This window comes from Pseudopodoces humilis, chromosome 7 (genome assembly GCF_049639895.1).
Source record: "Pseudopodoces humilis isolate 2021_Gansu_Grassland_sample_001 chromosome 7, ASM4963989v1, whole genome shotgun sequence".
NCBI lineage: Eukaryota > Metazoa > Chordata > Aves > Passeriformes > Paridae > Pseudopodoces > Pseudopodoces humilis.
The window spans coordinates 8218356-8240769 of NC_142206.1; the positions used below are offsets into that span (position 1 = coordinate 8218356).

General features: G+C 50.4%; 2 protein-coding genes across 11 annotated transcripts in view; both read right to left on the reverse strand.

Annotated features, from left to right (window-relative positions):
• Nucleotides 1-14342, reverse strand: part of MYRF (myelin regulatory factor) — a 57481-nt gene extending 43139 nt beyond the window's left edge. For 6 of the 7 annotated variants that reach the window (XM_088058384.1, XM_088058383.1, XM_088058386.1 and 3 more), the window contains exon 1: nucleotides 13787-14342. In XM_088058384.1, coding sequence (XP_087914510.1) covers nucleotides 13787-14342 — 556 coding nt within the window. Of the gene's footprint in view, nucleotides 1-1215; nucleotides 1445-13786 lie in introns of those variants that run through there. The other variant, XM_088058387.1, reaches the window with a different exon arrangement.
• DAGLA (diacylglycerol lipase alpha) overlaps nucleotides 8474-22414 on the reverse strand; it is a 58957-nt gene continuing 45016 nt past the window's right edge. For all 4 annotated transcript variants that reach the window (XM_088058391.1, XM_088058389.1, XM_088058390.1 and 1 more), the window contains 7 exons: nucleotides 21168-21310; nucleotides 19859-19927; nucleotides 18805-18877; nucleotides 17815-18011; nucleotides 16867-16996; nucleotides 16275-16456; nucleotides 8474-15663 (listed from right to left, as the gene is read on the reverse strand). In XM_088058391.1, the coding sequence (XP_087914517.1) occupies nucleotides 14736-15663; nucleotides 16275-16456; nucleotides 16867-16996; nucleotides 17815-18011; nucleotides 18805-18877; nucleotides 19859-19927; nucleotides 21168-21310 (1722 nt within the window). In that variant the 3' untranslated portion in view covers nucleotides 8474-14735. The remainder of the gene's footprint in view (nucleotides 15664-16274; nucleotides 16457-16866; nucleotides 16997-17814; nucleotides 18012-18804; nucleotides 18878-19858; nucleotides 19928-21167; nucleotides 21311-22414) is intronic.

The window sequence follows — 22414 nt, forward strand, 5'->3', positions numbered from 1 at the left end:
CACTGCACAATCCCACTGCTCCTAAGGGGCTGGATCATGGATCGGGATCCACCCCAGGACCTGTCGGGGCAATGGAGCCTCACCAGGATGGGCACGTTATTCCCTCAAGCAGCACATCCATGTGCCAGGGGCTCATCCCAAAGGACACAGCCCATGGCAACTACACCTCGGCCTGGCAAGTGACCAAGAACCCCACTGGAAAACAAGGGAGGAAAACAAAGCAACGAGGAGGAAGGAGAAGGATGCAGCCACTCTGAGGAAGAGCGGAGCGTGCCAAGCAGACCAGAGCAAGGAAGGGAACATGGACCTGAGGCAGGAATAACAATGGGATCAGGCAACACATCCCAGTGCAGCCATGAGCAACCACATTCCATCCAACAGAGGCCAACTCCTCTTCCCAAACACTTTTCCACTCTGGTGGGAAGGAGAGCGATCCAGAGCCATGCGGTGTCCACAAGGATCCAGGTTCCAGAAAACATCTGGAATCCATAGGCCAGAGCCACTGCTATGAGCCTGCTCCTGCTCCAAGGATGGTGAGGGACATTCCAAGGTCCATGCTGGGGTTGCAGTGGGAATCTAACGCATGGCACAACACAATTCCGAGGATATCCAGCTTGGCACCCACGGTGTGCACTGAAGGATGCACAGCTGCCCCTGGATTGTGCCCCAGGACAGGGATCTGTGCCATTCCAGAGCTGGACAAGGCTAGGATGGTACAGAACCAGACTGAGAGAGCTGGGATTGTTTAGCCTGGAGAAGGGAAAGCTCCAGGGATACCTTGGAGCCCCTTCCAGTGCCTCAAGGGACTCCAGGAGAGGTGGAGAGGGACTTTGGCAAAGGGCCTGGAGTGACAGGACAAGGGGGAATTGCTTCCCACTGCCAGAGAACAGAGCTACACGGGATGTTGGGAAGGAATTCCTCCCCGTGAGGGTGCTGAGGCACCGGAATGGGTTTCCCAGAGAAGCTGTGACTTCCCCATCCTTGGAAGTGTCCGAGGCCAGGTCGGACGGCGCTGGGAGCAACCTGGGACAGCGGAAGGTGTCCCTGCCCACGGCAGGGGGTGGCACTGGATGAGCCTTAAGCTCCCTTCCCACCCGCCCCATTCCAAGGCGCGCGCCGTGCGCTGCCTTTGGGGGATCCCGGGATCGAGCCGGGATCGAGCCGGGATCGAGCCGGGATCGAGCCGGGATCCCGGGACCGCGGTGCCCCCGTTACCTTCAAAGAAGCGCTGCAGAGCCTCCGTCTCGTCCACCACTTCCATGGCTGGGCCATGCACGGGCCGGCCCCGGCTCAGTCCGTGCGGCTGCAGGGAGGCATCGCCCCGGCCCGGGGGGCTCCGCCGCGACCCCCGAGCCCCGCCCGAGCCCCGCTCTCAGCGCCGGGCTCCCGGTGCCCGTGCCCAGCGCGGCCGCCCGATGCCCATCAGCGTCCGCCGAGCGCTGCCCCGGACTTGGGCTGCTGCGGCCGCTCCTCCCTCTCTCCCTGCTGCCCTCCCTCTCTCCCTGCTGCCCTCCCTCTTTCCCTGCTCCTTCCCTTTTTCCCGGCCCTTCCCCGCCCGCTGCTCCTCCTCCGCCCCGCAAAGGGGGTTCGGCAACGCCGCCGAGTCCCGAGGTTGCCAAAAGTCACCCAAAAAACAGTGGCGAGGCACCAGGAGGAACCCTGCGAACTAAAAATCCGGTGGTGAAGCGCTAAAAAGCAGTCACGAGGCGCCAAAAAACAGCTGCTAAAGCCCCAAAAATCTGTGCACAAAGCACCAAAAAAAAGGAGCCATAAATCACCAGAAAACAAAACAAAAAGGCACAAACTACCAAAACCTGTCCAGAAACCGCCGCAAAAACAGCCAGAAAGCACTAAAATATGTGCACAAAGCACCAAAATCCCTCACAAAGCATCAAAATTTGTTCACGAGGCACCAAAATCCCTCATAAAGTACCAAACCCTCCTCACAAAACACCAAGATCCGCCACAAAATCACAAGCTACCAAATATCAGCCAAAAGCTGCCAAAAATCCAGCCACAAACCACTGGTAGAAAAACAACAGCAAAGCACCAAAATCCAGCCACCAAAGCACTAAAAAAAAAAAAAAAAGCCCCAAGCCACCAAAAACCCAGCCACAAACTACCAAAATCTGTCCAGAAACCACACAAACAAACACTACAGAGCACTAAACTATGGCCACAAGTCACCAAACATCACAAACTACCAAAATCCATCCAGAAACCACCAAAAAAAACAGCTACAAAGCACCAAAATTTGTGCACAATGCACCAAAAACCCTCGCAAAGCACCAAACTCCCCTCCCAAAACACCAAGATCTGCCGCAAAGCAAAGTCACAAGGCACTAAAAAAAGCCACGAGACACCAAAATCTGTCCAGAAATCACTGAAAAACACCCACGCAGCACCAAAATCTGTCCCCAAAGTCACACGGTGCCAAAAAAGAGCTACAAACCATCAAAAGTCCAGCCAGAAATGACCAAAATCCATCCAGAAACTACAATAACGCAACCACAAAGAACCAAAAACCAGCCACAAAACACCAAACCCACCACAAATTACAAAAATGCAGCCACAAACCAACAAACCTGCTCATAAAACCAGCCCTGAGGCACAAAATGCAACCACAAACCACCAAAGTCCTCCCCGAAATTCCAAAACCAGCCACAAATCAACTGAATCCAGTTTTTAAAAAAGACACAAATCACTGAAATCCACGTACAAATTACAAAACGAGTAAATCCCCAAAATCTAGCCTCACATTCCAGCCACAGACCACAAAAACAACTGCCAATCACCAAAATCCAGCTACAGATCACCCTAAAACAGCTCCAAATCATCAAAATCCAACCTCAAATCACCAAAATCCAGTCCCAGATCATCAAAATCCAACCTCAAACACCAAATCCAGTCCTAAATCATCAAAATCCAGTCACAAATCAGCCTCAGCCAGCCCCAAATACCAAATCCAGCCCTAAATAATTAAAATCCAGCAGCAAACCACCAAAATCCAGTCCCAAATCACTAAAACCCAGCCCTAAATCCACCAAAAATTAACCCTCAAATCACCCTAATCCAGCCCCAAATCACCCTAAACCAGCTGCAAATCATGAAAATCCAACTGCAAATCACCCTACATTAGCCCCAAGCACCAAATTCAGCCCTAAATCACCAAAATCCAGCCCAAATCACCCTAAACAGCCCCCAACACCAAATCCAGCTGTAAATCACCAAAATTCAGCCCCAAGCACCAAATCCGCCCTAAATCATCAAAATTCAGCCCTAAATCACCAAAATCCAGCCCCAAATCACCCTAAACAGCCCCCAACACCAAATCCAGCTGTAAATCACCAAAATCCAGCCCCAAGCACCAAATTCAGCCCTAAATCATCAAAATCCAGCCCCAAATCCAGCCCCAAATCACCAAATCCAGCCCCAAATCCCACCCCAAAGCCCAACCCCTGCCCCCTCAGGGGAAGGCCCAGCTGTGGTTTGTTCACCCCAGATGTTCCCACAATCCCAAATAACGCCCGACTCCCCCCTTCCCCCCCTGCCCCTCCCACCCCATAATGACTCCAATCAAATAAATAAGGGCTCGCTGGGAATAATGTCCATGAAGTTCCGAGTTCTCGGAGCGCCGGGGCCCTGCCAGCCCCAAACTGTGGGGCCTTTCTGCTGCGGGCCAGCCCGGGCACAATGAGGGATTGTCCAGCCCCACATCCCAATTGAGAAGGGCAGATTCTCCGGGATATATAAATATATTTATCCCGCTCCCACAGCTGTGCAGTGACCAATTCTTCTCCCGGGAGAGGAGGGGGATTGAGGATTGGGGACAGTAATGGGTCTATTATTTCGGGATGGAGAGAACGAGCCCTTTTTTCTCCTCTCTCTCCACATTAAGACAATTGTTATTTTCTGCTCCCCTTGTTCCTGCTCTCAGCCCCCCGTCTCGGGCACAAGATGTGTGGGAAGGAAGGGAAATTTAGGGAAAATGGATTTTTCCCAGGAAGCCAAGCGCCAGCCCAGCCCAAAACCCTGTTAGACGTTGATCTGTAATATTTTAATGAAATAAAGATTAAATCCAGAACTAAAAAACTAAAGTCAGAATTGGACTGGAAGATCCTCGGGGGTCTTTTCCAACTCAGGATATTGAATCCTAGAATGCATGATTCTGTCATTTAGAATCCTAGTATCCATGGAATCATATCCCATATTTTTATAGATTCACAAAATCGTAATTTGATTTGTAGAATCCCATTCCATGATTCTATGATTTAGAACCCCAGAATCCTGGAATGATTTGCCTTGGGAGGGAATTTAAAGCTCATCCATGGAATTATTCAGCTGGGAACAGCCCCAGGCCATGAGAACCTGCTTTACAACTCCAGAGCCTTGTCCCTGTGTCCCTAGCCCTGCAGGACACTGGGAAAATCCCAGCTGGGACTCACCTTCCTTGCAGAAAGATCCCAGCATCCAAAGGGCAGATTTCCACATTATTCTGGCTCAAATATCCAACATAATTGAGTATTTGGGATATATTTTTGACTGAGAGCATTCATCTTCTTCTACCCCTGCCATTCACATCCACTCCCAAAAATTCCCTTGTACTCAACTTTATTTGCACTAAAATCCTTCTTTTTATATGGCATGATGACTTTAACTTGGGATAACTCAAAGCATCAAGTTCATTCCTTAATTTCCTTCTCCACTGAAGGACAGGTTCCTAGAACTGATCTTGAGGGACAGGGATCATGGAATCCTGGAACGGTTTGGGTGGGAAGTGACCTTAAAGCCCATCCAGCTCCACCAGCACTTCCACAAGTTCCTGCCCGTGACAGCCAGGTTCAAGGAAGATCAGAAGATTTGGTGAAAGGATCCTGAGCCCCGATTTGGATCCCTCTGGATTGACCATGTTGGAGTTGCCCTGGGATTCCCCATCCTAAAGTGTAAAATCCTGTGGAACAACTCATTTACAATAAAAACAGGACACTTCCCTCCTTTCCTTAGGGACAATGTCAACATTCCCACATTCCAACCTGTCAGTGAGACAGCTCCCGAATGCCACACAGCCCCTACCAGAGAGGAAAACCCCTTTGGGAACGGTTCATTAAGGATTCAAATCCTCAAATTTGAGCCTCACCGAGTGGCTGCCATTCCCAGACCACCCTCCTCTGGACATATCCCTAGGAATCTTTGCTCCTTCCCATTTTTCCTCCTTCCCTGGTGCCTAAATCGAGGTGTGGATGATCCACATCCTTCTCACCTGAGTTTTCCTCCTGCCTCCCAATCCTGCTCAGCTCCCACTCCCCCAAGGAATGCTGCTCTTTCCCTTCCCAGACCAGATTAAAGGGAAAAGACCCACTGGAAAAACCCACTAAGAGATGGAGCCAAACCTCATCCATACGGGATGGTCCAGCTCCCTTCCTGCACTGAGCTGGGAATGCTGCACTTCAGGGACGGACTTGTGTGATACCCAAAGGATCCTAGAGAGCTCTGAATCCCAAAAAACCCAAAGTATTGCTTTGATCCATAGAAAGTTGGTTCCAGTGGATCCAAATGCAGTCCCTCATTGGTCTTCCTTTTTCTTGCCCTCCACATTTCCCACATTTCTCCCCCTTCCCAATCCCCTCCAGCTCATGCTCCCTGCAAACCCTGCTCTCCCTATCCCCACATGGCTGGCTGGGAGCATGAGCCAGGAAGGGCTGGAGGGATATTACTTGGGATATTACTCATGGAAGGTGTGGCCGGGGCTCCCTCCAGCGCCGAATTTCAAAGTCCAGTTTGCAACAAAAGAATAATTCAGGAATTTCCCCTTCCCTTATCCCATCCCTCCCCACATCCCAACCTCCAGCTGAGATTCCCAGGAATGACTGGAAGGATTTGGAGTCTGGTTTTAACCTTTTTCCACCAGCTCTGAGCATGGACACCTCAGTGTCTGGAAGGGCGCTGGAATCATTGATCCGGCTCACACAGGAGGCTCAGCCAAGCAGGGATCAGGGATCCAGGGATATTCAATGGATAGAAGATCTATTTCTCCTGGTGGGACCAGGTCCCGAAGAAGCTGCTGGGTCGCTGTCAGAGACACTGAAGACTTGGAATCTCCTATTCACAAACCACCCCAAAATCCAGGCACAAATTCCCCAAATCCCAGAATGGTTTGGGTGGGAAGGGACCTCAAAGCTCACCCCATTCCATCCACTGCTATGGGCACGGACACCTTCCACTATCCCAGACTGCTCCAAGCTTTGTCCAGCCTGGACTTGACACCTCCAGGGATGAAGCAGCCCCAGATTCTCTGGGAAATCCCTTCCTACCCCCAGGGAAGCTCAAACCCTGCTGGAGGCGGAAGCAGAGCTCCCTCCGTTATCTCCTCCTGGCAGGAGACCCTGCGGATCAATCCCTTCCAGGTTATCCATTAACTCCAAAGGGTTCATTCCCGAGACGGCGAGAACACCTCCATTGATTTATAAAGAAATAAAGGGCTGTCCTCAGGGAGGAACACATGTCCTGGGAGACCTCAACATCCTGGGAGACCTCTGGAGCTGGAAGCACAAGGACTCAAGCCAGGCCTGGAGCCAGGAAGTGTCACCCACGTGCTCCCAATGAGGACATCCAGGCTCCATGGAAAACCCCTCTTCACTCTACCAGGACAAACAAGGGCACAAGGGCTGGATGTGCTTTCCAAGGAAGTTCTGTGGTGGAAAGGATGAGTACAGATTGCTAGAAAATACAAGGAGACATTGCTGAGGAGGCAGGAAAAAGCAAATGCTGCTGGAAGAGGCCAGGAATTACATCTGGACCATCACCCCCAGATCACCGTTTCCTTTCTTTTCCAAAGGAAATACAACCTGGAATCCTTGGAAAAGCCCCAAGGAACTACTTGTGCCATGCTGGTTTCCATTGAATTAATTAACAATTAGATGCCAGCTTTAGCTAATTAAATATTTTCATTATTTTCCCTCCTTTTCTTTGCTTGCTGGGGAATACTTCAAAAATTTGGAAAATTGGGGGCTTTTTCTGTAGTTCTGAATTTTTTTGTCAATGGATTGGAAACAACTTTTCTCAATAAGCTGGATTTTTTTTCCTAAGGTCACCAACACACCCAGCAGCTAGAGAATCTCCTTGGAAAACATGACCACATCCCAAAGGAAGGCTTTTAATAGGTTTCATAGCAGCATCCCCCATTCCTGCTGTGTCCACATCCATATATTTTCATCCTTAAAAACTGAATTAAAGCAGCCTCTCCTAAACATGGATTATTCCGTGTTTATCCAAGGATAGCAGCCAGAGTTGGATGTTTTCCTTCCCCAGCAGAGGAAGGATTTCCAGAAGAGCCAATATCCTTTTATGAGGCTGATATAGCTCCGGGTAGGGACAAAAATCCCACAAAACCATCCCAAAGCATCAGGCACTTCAACATTCCAGCACTTTTTATAGGCATTTTTATAGGAACTCAGTAGTTCAGCCACCTTTGAGCTCTTAATTCCCTGATAGTCCCTTCAGGAGCAGCCATAAAAACAATTCCACGCAGCCATTAATAGGATTACATACTTCCAGGCATTCCTTTTCTCCCTGGATTTCTCCTGGCTGGTCAGTGAGCTCCAGGACTTCTCTTGCCCTTATTCCCCGACCCTGTAAGCCATGAATGCATCTTTTCCCTTTTCCAGAATATGAATTATGTGGAATTATACAGCTGGGAACAGCTCTCAGGCAGTGAGATTCTGCTTTACAACTCCAGAGCTGTGTCCTGTGGGACACTGGGAAAATCCCAGTTTGGACTCACCCAGCTCACAGAAGGATCTCAGCACTTTCATATTCATCCAAAGGGGAGATCTCCACACTATTCAGGCTGGAATATCCAATAGAGAGCACACATGCTCCTCTTCTATCCCCATCATTCCCATCCACTCCCAAAAAATTCCCTGTTTGCACTAAAATCCTTCTTTTTATAGGACAGGTTGAATTTAACTTGGAATAACTCAAAGCATCCGGTCCCTTCCTTAATTTTCTTCTCCACAAAAGGAGAGATTCCTAGAACTCATCTCAAGGGATAGGGATCTTTAAGGTCCCTTCCCACCCAAACCATTCCAGGGATGGGAGCCTGGAATGGTTTTGGTGGGAAGGAACCTTAAAGATCCAGTTCCATCCCTGCCATGGGCAGGGACACCTTCCACTACTTCCAGGACAACTTCCAGCTTGCTCCAACCTGACCATGGGATGGCAAATCCACAACTTCTGGATGTTCCTCCAAGTGTTTTCCCACTCCAAAGGCTGAGATCCAGAGCAGAGAACTGGAGAAGAAACAGCCAACCCTCAGTGATTCCCTGGATCCTTCCCAAGAGCTGCACACCCAATTCCTGGTGTCCTTCCCACCTCTCCAACTCACTCACCGGCCTTTAAGGCAGAAACCCTCAGGCAGCTCCCAACCATCCATGTCCAAGACATCCTTGGGAACAGTCACATACTCCAGCCATGCTTCCAACATCCATTTTATACAGAGTGCCATAGAATATACAGAAAATTTATATACATCCATGTTTCTGGAATTAGGTTATAATTCATCCGGATCTTTCTTTACAGCGGGATTAGTTCAGATCTTTTGTACAGAGGTACAAAATAAGTCACATGGAGAATGAAGGGCACATGAGGAGTGCTTGAGTTTCCTCGGAATCTTCATGCTGGGGCAGCTCGGAGCAGGGATTCTGAGGGCAGCATTCCTGGGATGAGCATGGGGACGCAGGATGCTGGGCTGTTTTCCCCCCCCAGTTGCATATCCAAGTGCTCCAAGCCCTGCCAGAAGCAGTGGGAGTGCCTCAGAGCTCTCTGGAAGGGCTGGTTCTCCCAAAAATGCCAAAGGCTTCAGCTCTAAGGAGGCAATTAGGATCCAGCAGGAAATTAATCCAGAGGTATCCTGCTCTGAGCTGCCCCAGCACGGGATGGGACACAGGTGACAGGCAGGAAGGGTTTTTCCAGTGAGGCAGAGCCAAAGGGAGGGGGCTTGTAGGGCACAACATTCCAGACAGGGAGGCACAGCCCATCCCAAAATATCCCTGTGCCATTAGGAATTCCGCTCAGAGCCAGGACAGGAGCTCAAGAGTGGATTTGTGGAGGGAAAGGTGGGAAGCTGGAGCTGCAGCCACCACCAAGTGCTGGGGACATCCCGGGAAAGGATTTAGGACCCAAAGGGTGTGGCAGTGTCCTAGGAAAAACCCCTGCCGGGATCCCTTTGCACACAAACTTCCCAAAATTGGATATCCCGGCAGGACAGGACCGTGCCACCCCTGCCTTCCGACTCGGAGCCATCGGAACTGCACAAAGCCCGGGACGGGAAGCAGGGAAGTGGAATCCAAAGAAAAAACAACGTCAAGACTTGTTCCTGTGCTGCAAGGATTTTCAGGAATCAAGAGGTGAAGACGGGAGATGTTCCTCTCATCCTACAGGTGTGCTGGGAAGGTGGGAAAGTCGGGACACGGAGCATGGTGTGACATGATGTCAGAGGGATTGGACACAACAAGGAAAGCAGGAAAAATTCCCAGGGGAGCTTACCTTTGGCAGGGGGCTCCTCCAGAGCCAGGGAGAAACGCGGTGTGGGTTGGAGGAAATCGCCTGCCTCAGGTCAAGATTTGCTTTTGGCACTTGGATACGACCTCAGGCAGCAGGGAAAAGTGGGAAGATGTGGGAAGTCCTGACTGAGGCAGAACAGGAGACAGCTCGGGAGCAAGGCCAGCTCCTACCAGGCCTTGGCCACACTTCCATACTCCCAGAGAAGTGGGAAAGGAAGGTGGGAAATGTCTGATCACAGAAATCTGGCACCTGAAGCCAGGGAGAACAAAGGCACAACAGGTATGAACTCAAAAAACATGGAAAAAACAATGGGAATGGAGATGGCAAAGCACTCAGAGGCTGATGATAATTCCCTATGACAAAGCAAGGAGTTGCCTTAATCCATGGATGTTTGGAATTTCCAGCCCTTAAGCAGCTCCTTGGAGCTGGAAGAAGGGAAAGGACATCAGTGACTGCTGATCCAGCCCCCTTCCCATCCCTTCTCAATCCCTAACTCCCCTGTGGATCTGACTGGAGAGGACTCCCAGACTGGATCCCTGCTTCCAGCTGCGATATTCCCTCCTCTCCTTCTTCCCCCAGCTGCCAAAGATGGGCAGTGTTTGCCTCCAGCAGGATCCACGCAGCATTGCTTCCTCCATGCAGGAGCCATGAGAGGGAGCTTTGGCACAAGAAATGAGGCTCTTCCCAAAAATCAGCACTGCACAGGCTCTGGGAACAAAGCAACGAGCCCAATTCCAGGCAGTGCTTTCCAACTGCTTCCTTCAGAGGAACTTCTCAGCAGAGCAATCCATGCAGAGGTGCTGCTGGAATTCCAACCTTCCCTCTCCTGCACCACCGTAATACTGCAAGCAAGGAATCACAGAATTCCAGAATCATTTGGAAGCTCCCACCTGCTGCCATGGGCAGGGACATCTTTCCCTACCCTAGATTGTTCCAAGCCTTATCCAACCTGGCCTGAAATATTTCCAGGAATGAGGAATCCACACCTCTCTGGGCAACGTTTGGAAGTTCCTCAAAGGCTGCAGTTACAACCACTATCCCTAAACCCATGGGAATTAAATATTCCTGCTCCCATCCTGCAAAGCCAGAATGTCCTACTGCCAGGGGAAAGATATCCCAGAATGGATAAGGATAAACCCAGCATGGAGGGGAGCTCCAGCCCAGCAATTCCCAAGGCAAACACAGAAGGACTCTGCTGCCCATGGAAATTCAATGAAGATTCTTGGATATAGCCCCAAAACACAAATCCAATCAAACACACCCATTCCAGCAATAATTAATCCCACCTAATTCCCATTGCCAGGGGTAATCCTGATTATTCCTATGTCCCAATTTGTAAATGAAAGCTGTGTGGGTGATTCTATGGAAATAATATTATCTGCCTGCAGGAAAAGAGCAGCAAAAGCTGGGAAAACATCAAAGTGCATGGAGAATGTGCTAGATACAGACCCCGTATCCCCACGCTTGGAGCTTTTCCTCCTTCTTACATGCCTTTGGAAACACATTTCCCACTTCAGTCCTGCTTGGGACCATCAACTATTCCTGGAATCTAACATCCTAAAAGAACAGAACTGGGAATCACTGGAATTCCATACCCACACCACCCTCTGCTACCCCAGCCCTCTGCAGAGACCAAAATACCTCCTACAAATCCTGTTTGCTTTGGAAAAAAAGTTCTTAAAAAGTTCCAAGAATCCCATTTAACTGCTTTGGAATAGTTTTCCCATGTGCTACTAAGGATGTGGAATGAACCATCAGCACCCTGAGAGAAGAGAGGGATAAGGTGCCTCCTGAAATAGGTGAGAGGAATAGGGAGCAAAGAAAAGAGGGACGTTTTAGGAGGAAATGAATATTCCAGTTGAAGAAGGCAGCCCTGAAGGAGAAGGAATAATGATAAATATTGGGAAAGCGCCAGTATATCCTCATCACTGCAGGGTCCTTCCCGAATTTTTGGCACTGCTGCAACGAAAGCAACAATAAAATCAATTTACTGGTGCAGGAAGAGCCTCAGCTCCATTCCTCTGCCAAGAAACCCTTGGAACAGTTTGTGTTGGAAAGGACCTTTAAAGGTCACTCAGTCCAAGGAAGAAGGATCAGAATGGATTTTAAGGATGAGGCATGGAATGGGTGACCTGTTGGCCAGTCTGGGGTCTGCGGTGTCAGGCGCTTCCAGCCTGTCAGGCACTGGCTGGAACATCCTGTTGGAATATCATGGGAATATCCGAAGATCCGAAGGCACAAAGCTGAAGAGGAAGAAGCAGAAGACAAGAGATTTGGAAAACTGGAGATGCTTCATATTCCCAAAGACAGAGAGGGAAGAGAAAGCAGGAAGTTTGTACAGTACAGATGAAGGAGGTAGCTGCAGCTTTAACATTTATTTCAGCATTCCAGGTGTGCTTTTCCAGGAGGAAATGGGAGATCAGCCTTTCCAAATGCCCAGATAGCAAAGAAGTGATGGGAATGGAGACATGGAATGCTGGGGATCAAGACACAGTGATTGGGATCAAGACACAGAGACATTTAAAGCAGAAATAATTCAAAGAATGTGGATTTCATTTGAGAGGACTGGGATCAGATCAGTTTGTCAACAAAAAACAGGAATTATCCATGATGGGATACAATGAAAACCTTCGAGGGGCTCTTTTGTGCCTTTACTCCTTGACCTGTGGCAAGCCCAGCTCCCGGGAATTATGTATTTCCAGGCTTTTCCAAAGTCCAGTAATCACAGAGCTAAAAAAATGCAGCATTCCAGACTGCTTCCTGTCAGGGCAAGGGTAAGCCATTCCCATGGGATACAGTTCCAATGGCACAGAGAAGGAAGGAGTCACCCAAGGATTGGGTCTTCCAGGACACGGCAGAGGAACGTCAGGGAAGGGACTTTCTAGTGCAACATTCGAGCCATGGAACATCAGCAGGTTCCCACATTTCAGGAGGGAGATATCCCACTTTTCCTCACCTGGAGGCACCTCCCACCAGTAGTTCCATCTAATCCCAGGTACTCATGTCGCTCCCAGGGACAGAGATGATCCCTTTCCTTAGGGTTTTAAAGTGCTTTGCAGATCCCAAGTTCTGCCTTAGTGCTAAGGGTTAATTCCTGCCAGGAGGAAGGGCAGGAATGAGCTCCTTATCCCGACTCCTGGGCCAGGAGGGGAGCTAGCCCGCTAGCCCCGGCCTCCCTGCCTCTCAGCTCCCCTTTTCCCCTCAAATCTTCCCAGATTTTTGTGCGTATTCCTGAAAAATCACCTCGGTAGTGTTTCCTGAGTGCAGGAATTCCTCCCTACCCTGTGCTGTGCCTGCTCCCTGCTATTTTTTTTAAGGATCTACAAAAACAGAAAGAACTTCTGGTTGCTCAGAATAAAAGGATTTTTCCTTCTCCAAATCCCTCTGAATGTAGAGGGACTCCTCTAGATTCCCTCTGACTCCACTCAGGGAAAGGTCACTTTTGGAACCTTAAACCACAAGGATAATGTTTTCCTGGCCACTTGAAGCACTTCTGAAGGCTCTGAAACGGCTAAGGAGCAGGGGCTGGAGCATCCCATGCTGGTTATTTCCATCAATGCACACCGGCTATAAAGTGCTCCTCGATGGCATCGGATCACACTGGCTCCCGGGAAGCGCAGCTCTGACCCATCCCGGGGCTTCTGGAGTCCACATGGACAACAGGAAACCTGGGATTTGCCAGGAGCTGAGCTCCTGGAAAGCACAGCGTCCTCCCAAAATGGAAACAGCACTGCTAAGGAGGGGAAAAGGGAGCAACCACAGGATTCTAAGGAAGTTAAACCAGGAATTTCTTTTCCAGGGAGGGAGGATGGAGCTCCGGGGAGAGCCATCAGTAACTGCTGAGCTTTGAGGGGGAGTTGTGGCAATTCAAGGCCTTTTCCAGGTCCCAAGAATGTTTCATTTCCTAGGATAGGTAGTTTTCCTTCTGCTCCCATCATTGGAAAACCTGCCTGGAGAGGCAGAGCAGGCTCCTCTGGGCCCAGAGGCTCAGGTAGTTTTCCTAACAACTTGCTCAAGCTTTCCTACATGGAATTGTGCGGGTGGGGAGAGGGAAGGAGAGGAGGCAGGCAGTTACCCCCGAATCCAAGCCACCTGGGAAGCAGGGGGCTTGGAATTCTGCCTGCTCATCCTCTCTTCCCTCAGTCCCCACAGGAAACAGCATGGGAAGGAGAGGATGACCATGGGTTTTCCTTCAGGAAAGCCTCCCTATTTCCTTAATAAATACCTTCCAACCAGCTCAGCAGCTCTGTAAACATACAAGAGATTGCAACACTGGGAAAAAGTCCATCTTTTCCCTGAATTCCCAAGGACAGAGGCCGGCACTGATCCGTGGATGCTGCATATGGGTGGTGTGAGGACCCCCAGGGATCCAGGAGGAACTCCCAGACTCCACAGGGGCCTGGAAAATAATGCTGGGTGCATTTTGCAGTTGATCCATCCATATCCATGCAGCTCTGAGATGAGAATCCTGGCAGTCCCGCGGGAATGCCGCCAGCTCGGAGGGGTCCAGGGAACTGAGGAGTGATGGGGGTGATATCCAGGAGAACCTTCTGCCAAAAGAGGGATGTGGCAGAGGGATTGGGCTCTTGGGAACAGCGTCCTTCCCTCTCAGGAGTGCTCAGGGGAGAGAAACCATGGTGCCAGCCCCATTCCTGCTGTGCCTGGCGGGAAGGGGAGACTGGATCTGCGGGGAATACAGCCCCAATGGCTTTAAAACAGGAGTGTCCTACAAAAGCAATCCCCATGGAAGTGTGCCGAATTGGATCTTGGGCCGGATCCATGGTAGTGCAACAGGGCCCAAAGTCTCAATCCGCTCATTTCCCACACCACCGGCTCAGTCCCGACGGGAGGGATCTGGCCCGGCCCCCTCCTGCTTCCATCTATCCAGGTATCTCACTCCCAAACTCAGCAGGTGCCCCAGGGCAAGGAATCTGCCTCTGGAATGAGACAGGCTGAGGTAGGGAACTTTAGTGCCTCAGACCCTCTCAGGCCCCGTGGGGCAAAGCTTCTCCCAGCTCCAAGCACAGGATTCCAGCACAATCCATCCTCCAGACACCACCACTGTGTCACCCCAGAAAGGATTTTTCCAGCTGTCTCCTCTGATCCCAACTGCCCGATGACAGCCTCCTCCATGGATTATCCCACTGGGATCATTCCACCCCTTTTCCCCTGCACTAAAGGGCTGAAATCATGAGATCGTCCTGCTTGGCAGGGCTGGTTACATGTCCGGAGGGGGTGGAAGTCCGGATTTTGTCCGTGGCCAGGCATTCCTGGCTGCTCACACCCGTGGGAGTGATATCCATGAGTTCTCCGGATGAACTAAGGGGGAAAGAAGGCGACACGGAGATTCCCGACGAAGGATCCGTCGAGCCCGCAAACAACCTCGGGGGCTTTGGGACTAAGTTAGGCTCGTACTGCGCCCTCAGCAGGATCTCCTGGTCGCTGACGGATTTGGGAATCTCCGCAAAGTCGCTGGAGCTGTCCGACACCATCATGCAGTAAATGTCCTGAAAGGAGCTGCTTTTGCTGTCCAGGTTGAAGAGGCTGTCGATGAACTCGGCGAATTCCAGCACCTGGGGACTGGGAACGTCAGCCAGGCGGCCATTGTGGAGCGCCGGCTCTTCCCGAGGGGATGAGGACACGTGCTCCCCGTCGCTGCCGGTGCCCTCGGCGCTGCAGCGGCGCTGGGGGGTGGTGCCGCCGCTGTTGAGGACGTTTTCTGGGGGCTGCGTCTCCTGGGAATGCTTGGAGAGGCTGTCAGCAGCCAGCAGCTCTGTCCGGGAGCTGAGGGAAGGGTTTTCCTCAGGGATAACGGGGTCAATATAAAAGCAGTGCGTCTCGTCCTTCTCCATGACCGCATGGAGGCTGGGGGAGCCCCGGATGCTCCGGAAACCGGAGGAGCGCCGGGAATCAAAGCTGTAGATGGATTCGTTGTCCGAGAGGCTCTCCATGGTGGCCAGAGGAGCGCGGCGGTCCTGGAGCTCCACGGAGAGACGTTCCTTAGTGTCCAGGAGAAGCAGCTCCACGGGGTCCTTCTGCACGGGAGAAAGCGGCTTCGTCTCGTAGAATCCCTCCAGGCTGATTTCCGAATGGGATTTGCTCCTGCAATGGGAAAACAGAGAACATGAGGCTGCAGAATCCCAGGACAGCCAGAGGATCCAAGGGTTCCTCACACAGTTCCTCCAACCAGAGGCATCCACAGCCTTCTCACTCCGTCCTCCCAGCTGGAAATATTACAAATGGATTCTCCCTCTGCAGACTCCAGTTCTTGCTCTTTTTTCCTGGCTCACTAAATCCTGCCCTGCCCAGAGAGGCTGTGGACTATCCCTGATTCCTTCCAGGTTGGATGGGGCTTGGAGCAACCTGGGCTGGTGGAAGGTGTCCCTGGCCATGGCATTGGCTGGAACTGGGTGATCCTTAAATTCCTTCCAACCCAAACCAAATTTGGCTCCAAGTTTTACCTTGGGAAAACCCCATTTGTCTGGATAAAGAGAAAAAAGGAAGTTTCTTCCATACCTTTTCCTGACCTTGCTGCACTCAAATTCCTCAGCAACACACGGGATTTTTCCCCCCGACATTCCATAAGAAATCCTGAAGCTTTAACTCCCACAAAGGCAGCCCATGGATCTGTTCCACTAACATGGATCACAATGCCCCAAGAGGAAGAGGACCCAACACCTGGAGCCACTATTCCATGAGAAGTCTCTCCTTACTTGGTGCTGCTGTTCCTCCTGTCCGCTGGGATGGCTCCAGTTCCGATCTGCACGGAGGGGCAGCTGGGCAAGGGCTGGCTCTGGAATATCAGCTCCGGGGTGAGATCCACTTCCGTAGGACTCACCATCACTTTGGCTGCCGAAAGCAGAGCTGTTTTCCCCTTGTTGTAGTTCTCCAAGACCTGTCCAAGGAAAGCAGAGGAACAGCAGGGATTGACTGGAGGCTTTCAAACAGCTGGATTGGTCTCTTTCTTCCCAGAGCCTTCTGGAAGCACAGGGAGATAGAGGATTAGATGGATAAAGCCTGACACATCCCTGGATGTCACCTGGGCTACAGTTTAATGGCAGCTCCTGGAATGAACCATCACCACCGACCTCATGTTATCCTGACATTAAATTTGGAAAGAGGAGCATCTGGGATTTCGGGAATTCCATTCCCAGACCTCACCACACTCCACTCCAATACCCTGTGCAAGACTGACCCTTTCCTCCTCTTCTCCAAAATAAATGGCCTGGTGTATTTAACCAGCAGTATTCCCGGGCAAGGCTGGCCTTTCCCAGTGTTTTTTGGGATGGCAATTCCCTACCTTACCTTGTTGAGCCCTTCCATGACCACGTAGGGGAGGTGTTCATGCAGCATGGCTGGGGAGATGATCACCTCGTTGAAGGCCTTGTTGTCCCCCCAGATGGCAAAGTAGGTGGGATCCTCCTGCTCACAGCAGCTGGAAAAGGGGTCCAGACAACAGGGAAAATGAGATGGAAGAGCAGGGATGTGTTTTGGCATGTGAAAACAGCAAGATGTAGAGGGAGAAAAAGAGGAAAAACAGAAGGAGGAGCTGTTAAAATACATATTGCTCCAAAAATCCTGCATTATCCAACAGGGACGTGATTATCCAATCATCATTTAAAGAGGAAAAAGACTTTGGACAAGGGCCTGGAATAATGGGAAAAGGAGGAGCGGGTTTAAGCTGAAAGAGGGTGCGTTTAGGTGGGATATTGGGAAAAAAATTCCCCCCATGAGGGTGCTGAGGCCCTGGCAAAGGTTGTCCAGAGAAGCTGTGGCTGCCCCATCCCTGGAAGTGTTCCAGGCCAGGTTGGATGGGCTTGGAGCAACCTGGGATAGTGGAAGATGTCCCTGCCCATGGCAGGGGGTAGAAAGGGGTGATCCTAAGTCCCTTCCAACTTGAACCATTCCAGCATTCCATGTGCTGGTTTAGGTTAGATATTGAAAGAAACTCTTCCCTGTGAGGGTGGTAAGACTGGAAAATTGGGATGGATTTCCAAGGGAAGCTGTGGCTGCCCCATCCCTGCAAGTGTTCAAATCCAGGCTGGACTGGGCTTGGAGCAACCTGCTGTGGTGGAAGGCATCCCTGCCCATGGATCTCCACAGTCCCTTCCAACCCAAACCATTCCACAACTCCACCAGCACAGGCACAACTACTGTCACCGTCAGACGGTGGGTGGGGAAGAAAAAACCCCCTTCTCCTTGTGTCAGGGAGAGTTTTCCATCAGGAGTCCCGGCAGGAATTGCAAGACTCACCAGCACTGCTCGGCAGGGTGGTTGTGCACCACGTGGATGATGCGGCCGGGGGGGTACAGGGGGGTGCTGGCACTCAGGGCGATGGTCAGGTCACTGGGATGTGTCCAGAGCCGGTTGCTCGTCACCGAGTTCTCCTCTGGCTCCTCGGGGAGCTCGGATTTGGGAATGCACTTGGTAGCCCCCACAATGATCCGCCACTGTTCCCACAAAGAGAGAGAGAGAGAGAGAGAGAGAGAGAAGGGAGGATTTGAGGAAAGAAAAGAAAAGCACAATTGCCTCATAAGACTTGAGAGGTTTAAAGAATTCCAGAGGCAGGATATTCTCTATTTCTTTCACACAGAAGGGATTGGCCTAAGGAAGATGAGTGAAACACCAACAGAGGTCTCCAGGTAAAACACAGTGACACTGGGAATAAATAAGGAACAATACAAAGACAGGAAAACCGGGAAGCTGGAGACAGAGATGATCCAAGCATTTCTGAAAGTTGATTTTCCTTTCCCAGTTATATACCTTCTCCAGGTAAATTCCATCATGTATTATCCCTAAAAATCTTCGTATTTTATGGTTTTTTCTATCTTGGTGCAATGGTAAAGACTGGGGAGGGACAACTTCCCACATTTCCTATCTCCAAGAAATGAGCAGACCATTTATCCTGGAACACCATCACCCCAATGTTCCAACAAGCACAGTAGCTGCTGTACTTCCAGCCTGTTCCCAGTTTTAACTGGCCAGGAAAAGCCACATTTGGAATACAGACTTTAAAAGAGGCTCAGACAGAAAATTCCCTGCTTGGTTATTTGGGATCTGTGATGGTGAAGTTTCAGCAAGTGAGCTGGAATGATCTCACTGAGCTCTCCAGCTCTTTCTATCATTCCTCTGGTTCTCTAAATAATGATCCTGAGGAAACCTGGAGGAAACCCACCCTTCCTGTCATTAAAATTTCCCATCCCTGCTCAGAGATGTCTCCAGGTGTTGGTTCTTCTCTCTTACCTTTGGTTTGGTGCTTCTTTGGAGAACATCCAGAAGCTGCCGGCGAAATCCCTCCAGCTGAGAGAGCCCGATCCTGGAAGAGAGGAAGATGTGATCATGGAAAAGAGGAAGATGTTACTCTGGAAAAGAAGGTGTGGTTATGGAAAAAAGGAAGACATGATTCTGGAAGAGATGGAGATGTGATTCTGAAGAAGTGAGTCTGGTAAAGAAGAAAATAATGGATTATAGAAGAGGGGGAAACGTGTTCACAACACCTGGGCAGGGAACAGGTTGAGGATACAGAGCACGGAAAAACAAGGCAGTGTGTTTAAAAGGACACAAAATGGAGCAGATGGATGCAGAGGTGGGCTGTGGCATCACCCAGGAGCAGGAGCCAGGAGTGAGAGGCTCCAGGGAATTACCGGGACAATAACCAGGGTAAGATCAGTGAACAGGGAAGGAGGGAGGTGACAACAGAAGATGGCAGAGAACAGGGGAGTTGGAAAAGTGTCCTGGAGCTGAATGACACCACTGAGCAGATGACAGGATGGACAGGATCATGGCATCCAGGTAAATCCCAGGTTGCCTGGCTCCTGCTCCAAATCCCTGCTCAGCAGAACGTATGCCCGGAGATGAGGAAGGTGAGGAATGCCAAGGCACAAGGAATGAACTGGTTTGGAGATGAGGCGACATGGAACAGGGATTTTGGGACAAACTGGTCCCAAATCAGTCCCCAAATCAGGTGACAGCACATCCAGGACACAGCCAAGATAACACAGGAAACCAGGAAGGTGGCACACCTGATATTCCAAGTACCACAAGGAAGGATTCCAGAGGTAGGACATTCCTCCTTTTCTTTCACACAGGAGGGATGTGCTCATAAAAAAAACCCAACAGAGGTGTCCAGGAAAAACACAGTGAATCAGGAAGATAAACAGGGAACAATACAAGGACAGGAAAATAAGGAAGCTGGAGACAGAGATGATCCAAGTGTTTCAGACAGGAAACACTTCAGACAGGATTTGGGACAGAACAGCAGAGATTCATCAAGGAATTCAGACACTTCTCCACTTGCCTGGGCACCAGATCTTTGCCAAGCACTACTGCAGTCACAAACTCCTTGGAATACTCCATGGCATCCTCACTGGAAGAGAAACAGGAGCAAGAAGAAGCAAACAGTGTTTCATTCCCAGTTCGGTGGCAGGGAAACCAGGGGCACAAACCCAAATCCAAACTGCTCCAGGCTTTGGGGATTTGCGCCTTGTGGAAAAAGAGCCTGGTCTCCACATCCCACGGCCCAACCATTCCCCTGCACATGACTCTGGATATAGCTGGGAAAGGAAACGCTTGAACTCAATGCCTCAGTCATTTTCCAATTGTTTGGGAATGGCAGGACGGCCAAGGAAGAAGATATTCTGTGCTCCTGAGGCTACAGTGTAGGATGAAATACCCCAATATCTGGGAGAATTCGGATGGCAGATTTCTGCAATCAACCTGACTTCCAAGACAAGAAGAAAGAAATCAAGATTCCCACTCTGAGTTTCCTGGAGATATTCCCAACCAGTTACCATGGGCAGAGGCTGCCTCACTGACCTAGGGATGATCCTGGGCATGACACAAGTCAGGAGCTACCAAGGGATCCAGGAGTGGAAGTTTGGAGCAAAAGGTTGTACAACTCTCCTGAAATATCTTCCTCTGCAGCTCCATGGCTGCAGAAGACATGGGAACACTACAAGGAATACCAGCATCCAGATCCAGCAGCAGGATGGTTTAAAACCCTTGGCTGCTCCTGGAATATGATGTAGGAACTACCATGAGAAGCTTCCCACAATCCATAGCTGATTCCAAGGATCCCCATGGTGCCTGTCACAACTAGGAAGGCCTTCCCTCACCTCCCAGCACTCCAATGGGATGTTTTGTTTGGGAATGACATGACCAGAAGGTCTGTGCCCATTTATAATGGGAGGGATTCACGATTAATCTCTCCCTGGTTTTGCCCCATGGCCAAGGGAGAGAAACCAGAACAATCCCTGTGACCCCATTTTAGGCTGCAGAATGACAGAAATCACATCCCAACTCCAGTTTCTTTGGAAAAGGAGTCCAAACAACAGGATCAGCTGCTGCAGACACCTGCATTTGGTCAAGTAGCTCCTTTACTAGTGGGACTGGGCACAGAGTAAGGAAATTGCACCTATTTTCCATTAAAATTAGAGCCACGGATAATTCAGTTATAAACCAGAATATTTCGGAAAGCAGCCATCTGCCATCCTAACTTGAATTCCAAACTATATCCCAGAGGGAACACTCAGCTTCTCCAGGCTGCCTGTCCATTTCACTGCTCCCTAGAGCCCCACAAGCAGGATCCAGTGTATCCCAACACCTACCTGAGCAGCCCACCTGGGGGGGAATAGGCAAAGCACTTCAGGGATGGGTACTGGGGACGCAGCAGGAAGGACAGGATGGCAGCTGTGCCAGCTCCTAGGGAATGCCCAACCACAATCAGGCCATAGTGTTTTGTTCCTCTTCCCTAAAAAACATGGAAGCAACAAGGAATCCAGCTCAGGCTGGAAATTAAATTGAATGTATCCCCCAAATCTCTCTCCCCAGTTTTGGAGCCTGTTTCTATACAAGAGCACTCCAGATTCCAGCTGAATGGCTCTCCTTGCTTGCTCTGAATCATGGAATCATCACGGAATCCTGGAATGGTTTAGGCTGGAAAGGAAGGGAGAGATCATTCCATTCCACCCCTGCCATGGGCAGGGACACCTTTCACTAGCCCAGGTTGCTCCAAGCCCCATCCAGCCCATGCTGGAACACTTCAAGGGACGGGTCAGACACAGCTTTTCTGGGAAACCTGTGCCATGGCCTCACTGGAGGCTGGAATTCATTCACTTCTAGAATTCTACATTTGGCCTACTGGGACTTCCCTGAAAGAAAGAAAGAAGGTGGGAAGAAAAAGGAAAGGCACACCAGCTGTTTCAATTATTTAGGATTTGATGGGAGCCTTTTGCCCCTCCTGATAACACCCAAGCCCACACAGTGTCTCTACACCTCACTGGATACTTTTCTCTGGAATACCTGTCCTTGGCAGCTGTCAGAAACAAGGTCCTCAGCTAGTGGGACCTGGGATGGGACTTATGGACCTAAAGCCAGGAAAAATTCCTCCTAACAGGAACAACTCCCATTTTCCCTTTCTAGGCAGAGAGGAACGAAGCTCCATCCCAAAACGCTGGATGCTGGTTTATCTCTCCCTCCATCCACCAAATATCCCAAGGCAGCACTTCAACAACTATTCCCATCATACAAACCAAGGTAAGCTGCTTCCCAACATCTCCCTTGAGTCCTGTGACATCTCCCTGCCACCAGGAATGTGCCCACAGGGAGAGTCAGCATGGCATTCCAGAGAAACTCTCCATAAAAATGGGATTTTAGTTCCTGCTGATTTAGTTTTAATGCTCCCTGTCCTTCATTGCCACCACGTGGGACTTCTTGCCTCAGGAAAAGGAAAATAATCAGGAGCTCTGCAGTACTGGTGCTTCCAAAATAAAAAAGCCTTGCAGGAAGTCTGGATGGGGCTTGGAGAGACCTGATCTTGTGGAATGTTCTCTGCCCGTGGCAGGGGGTGGAATGG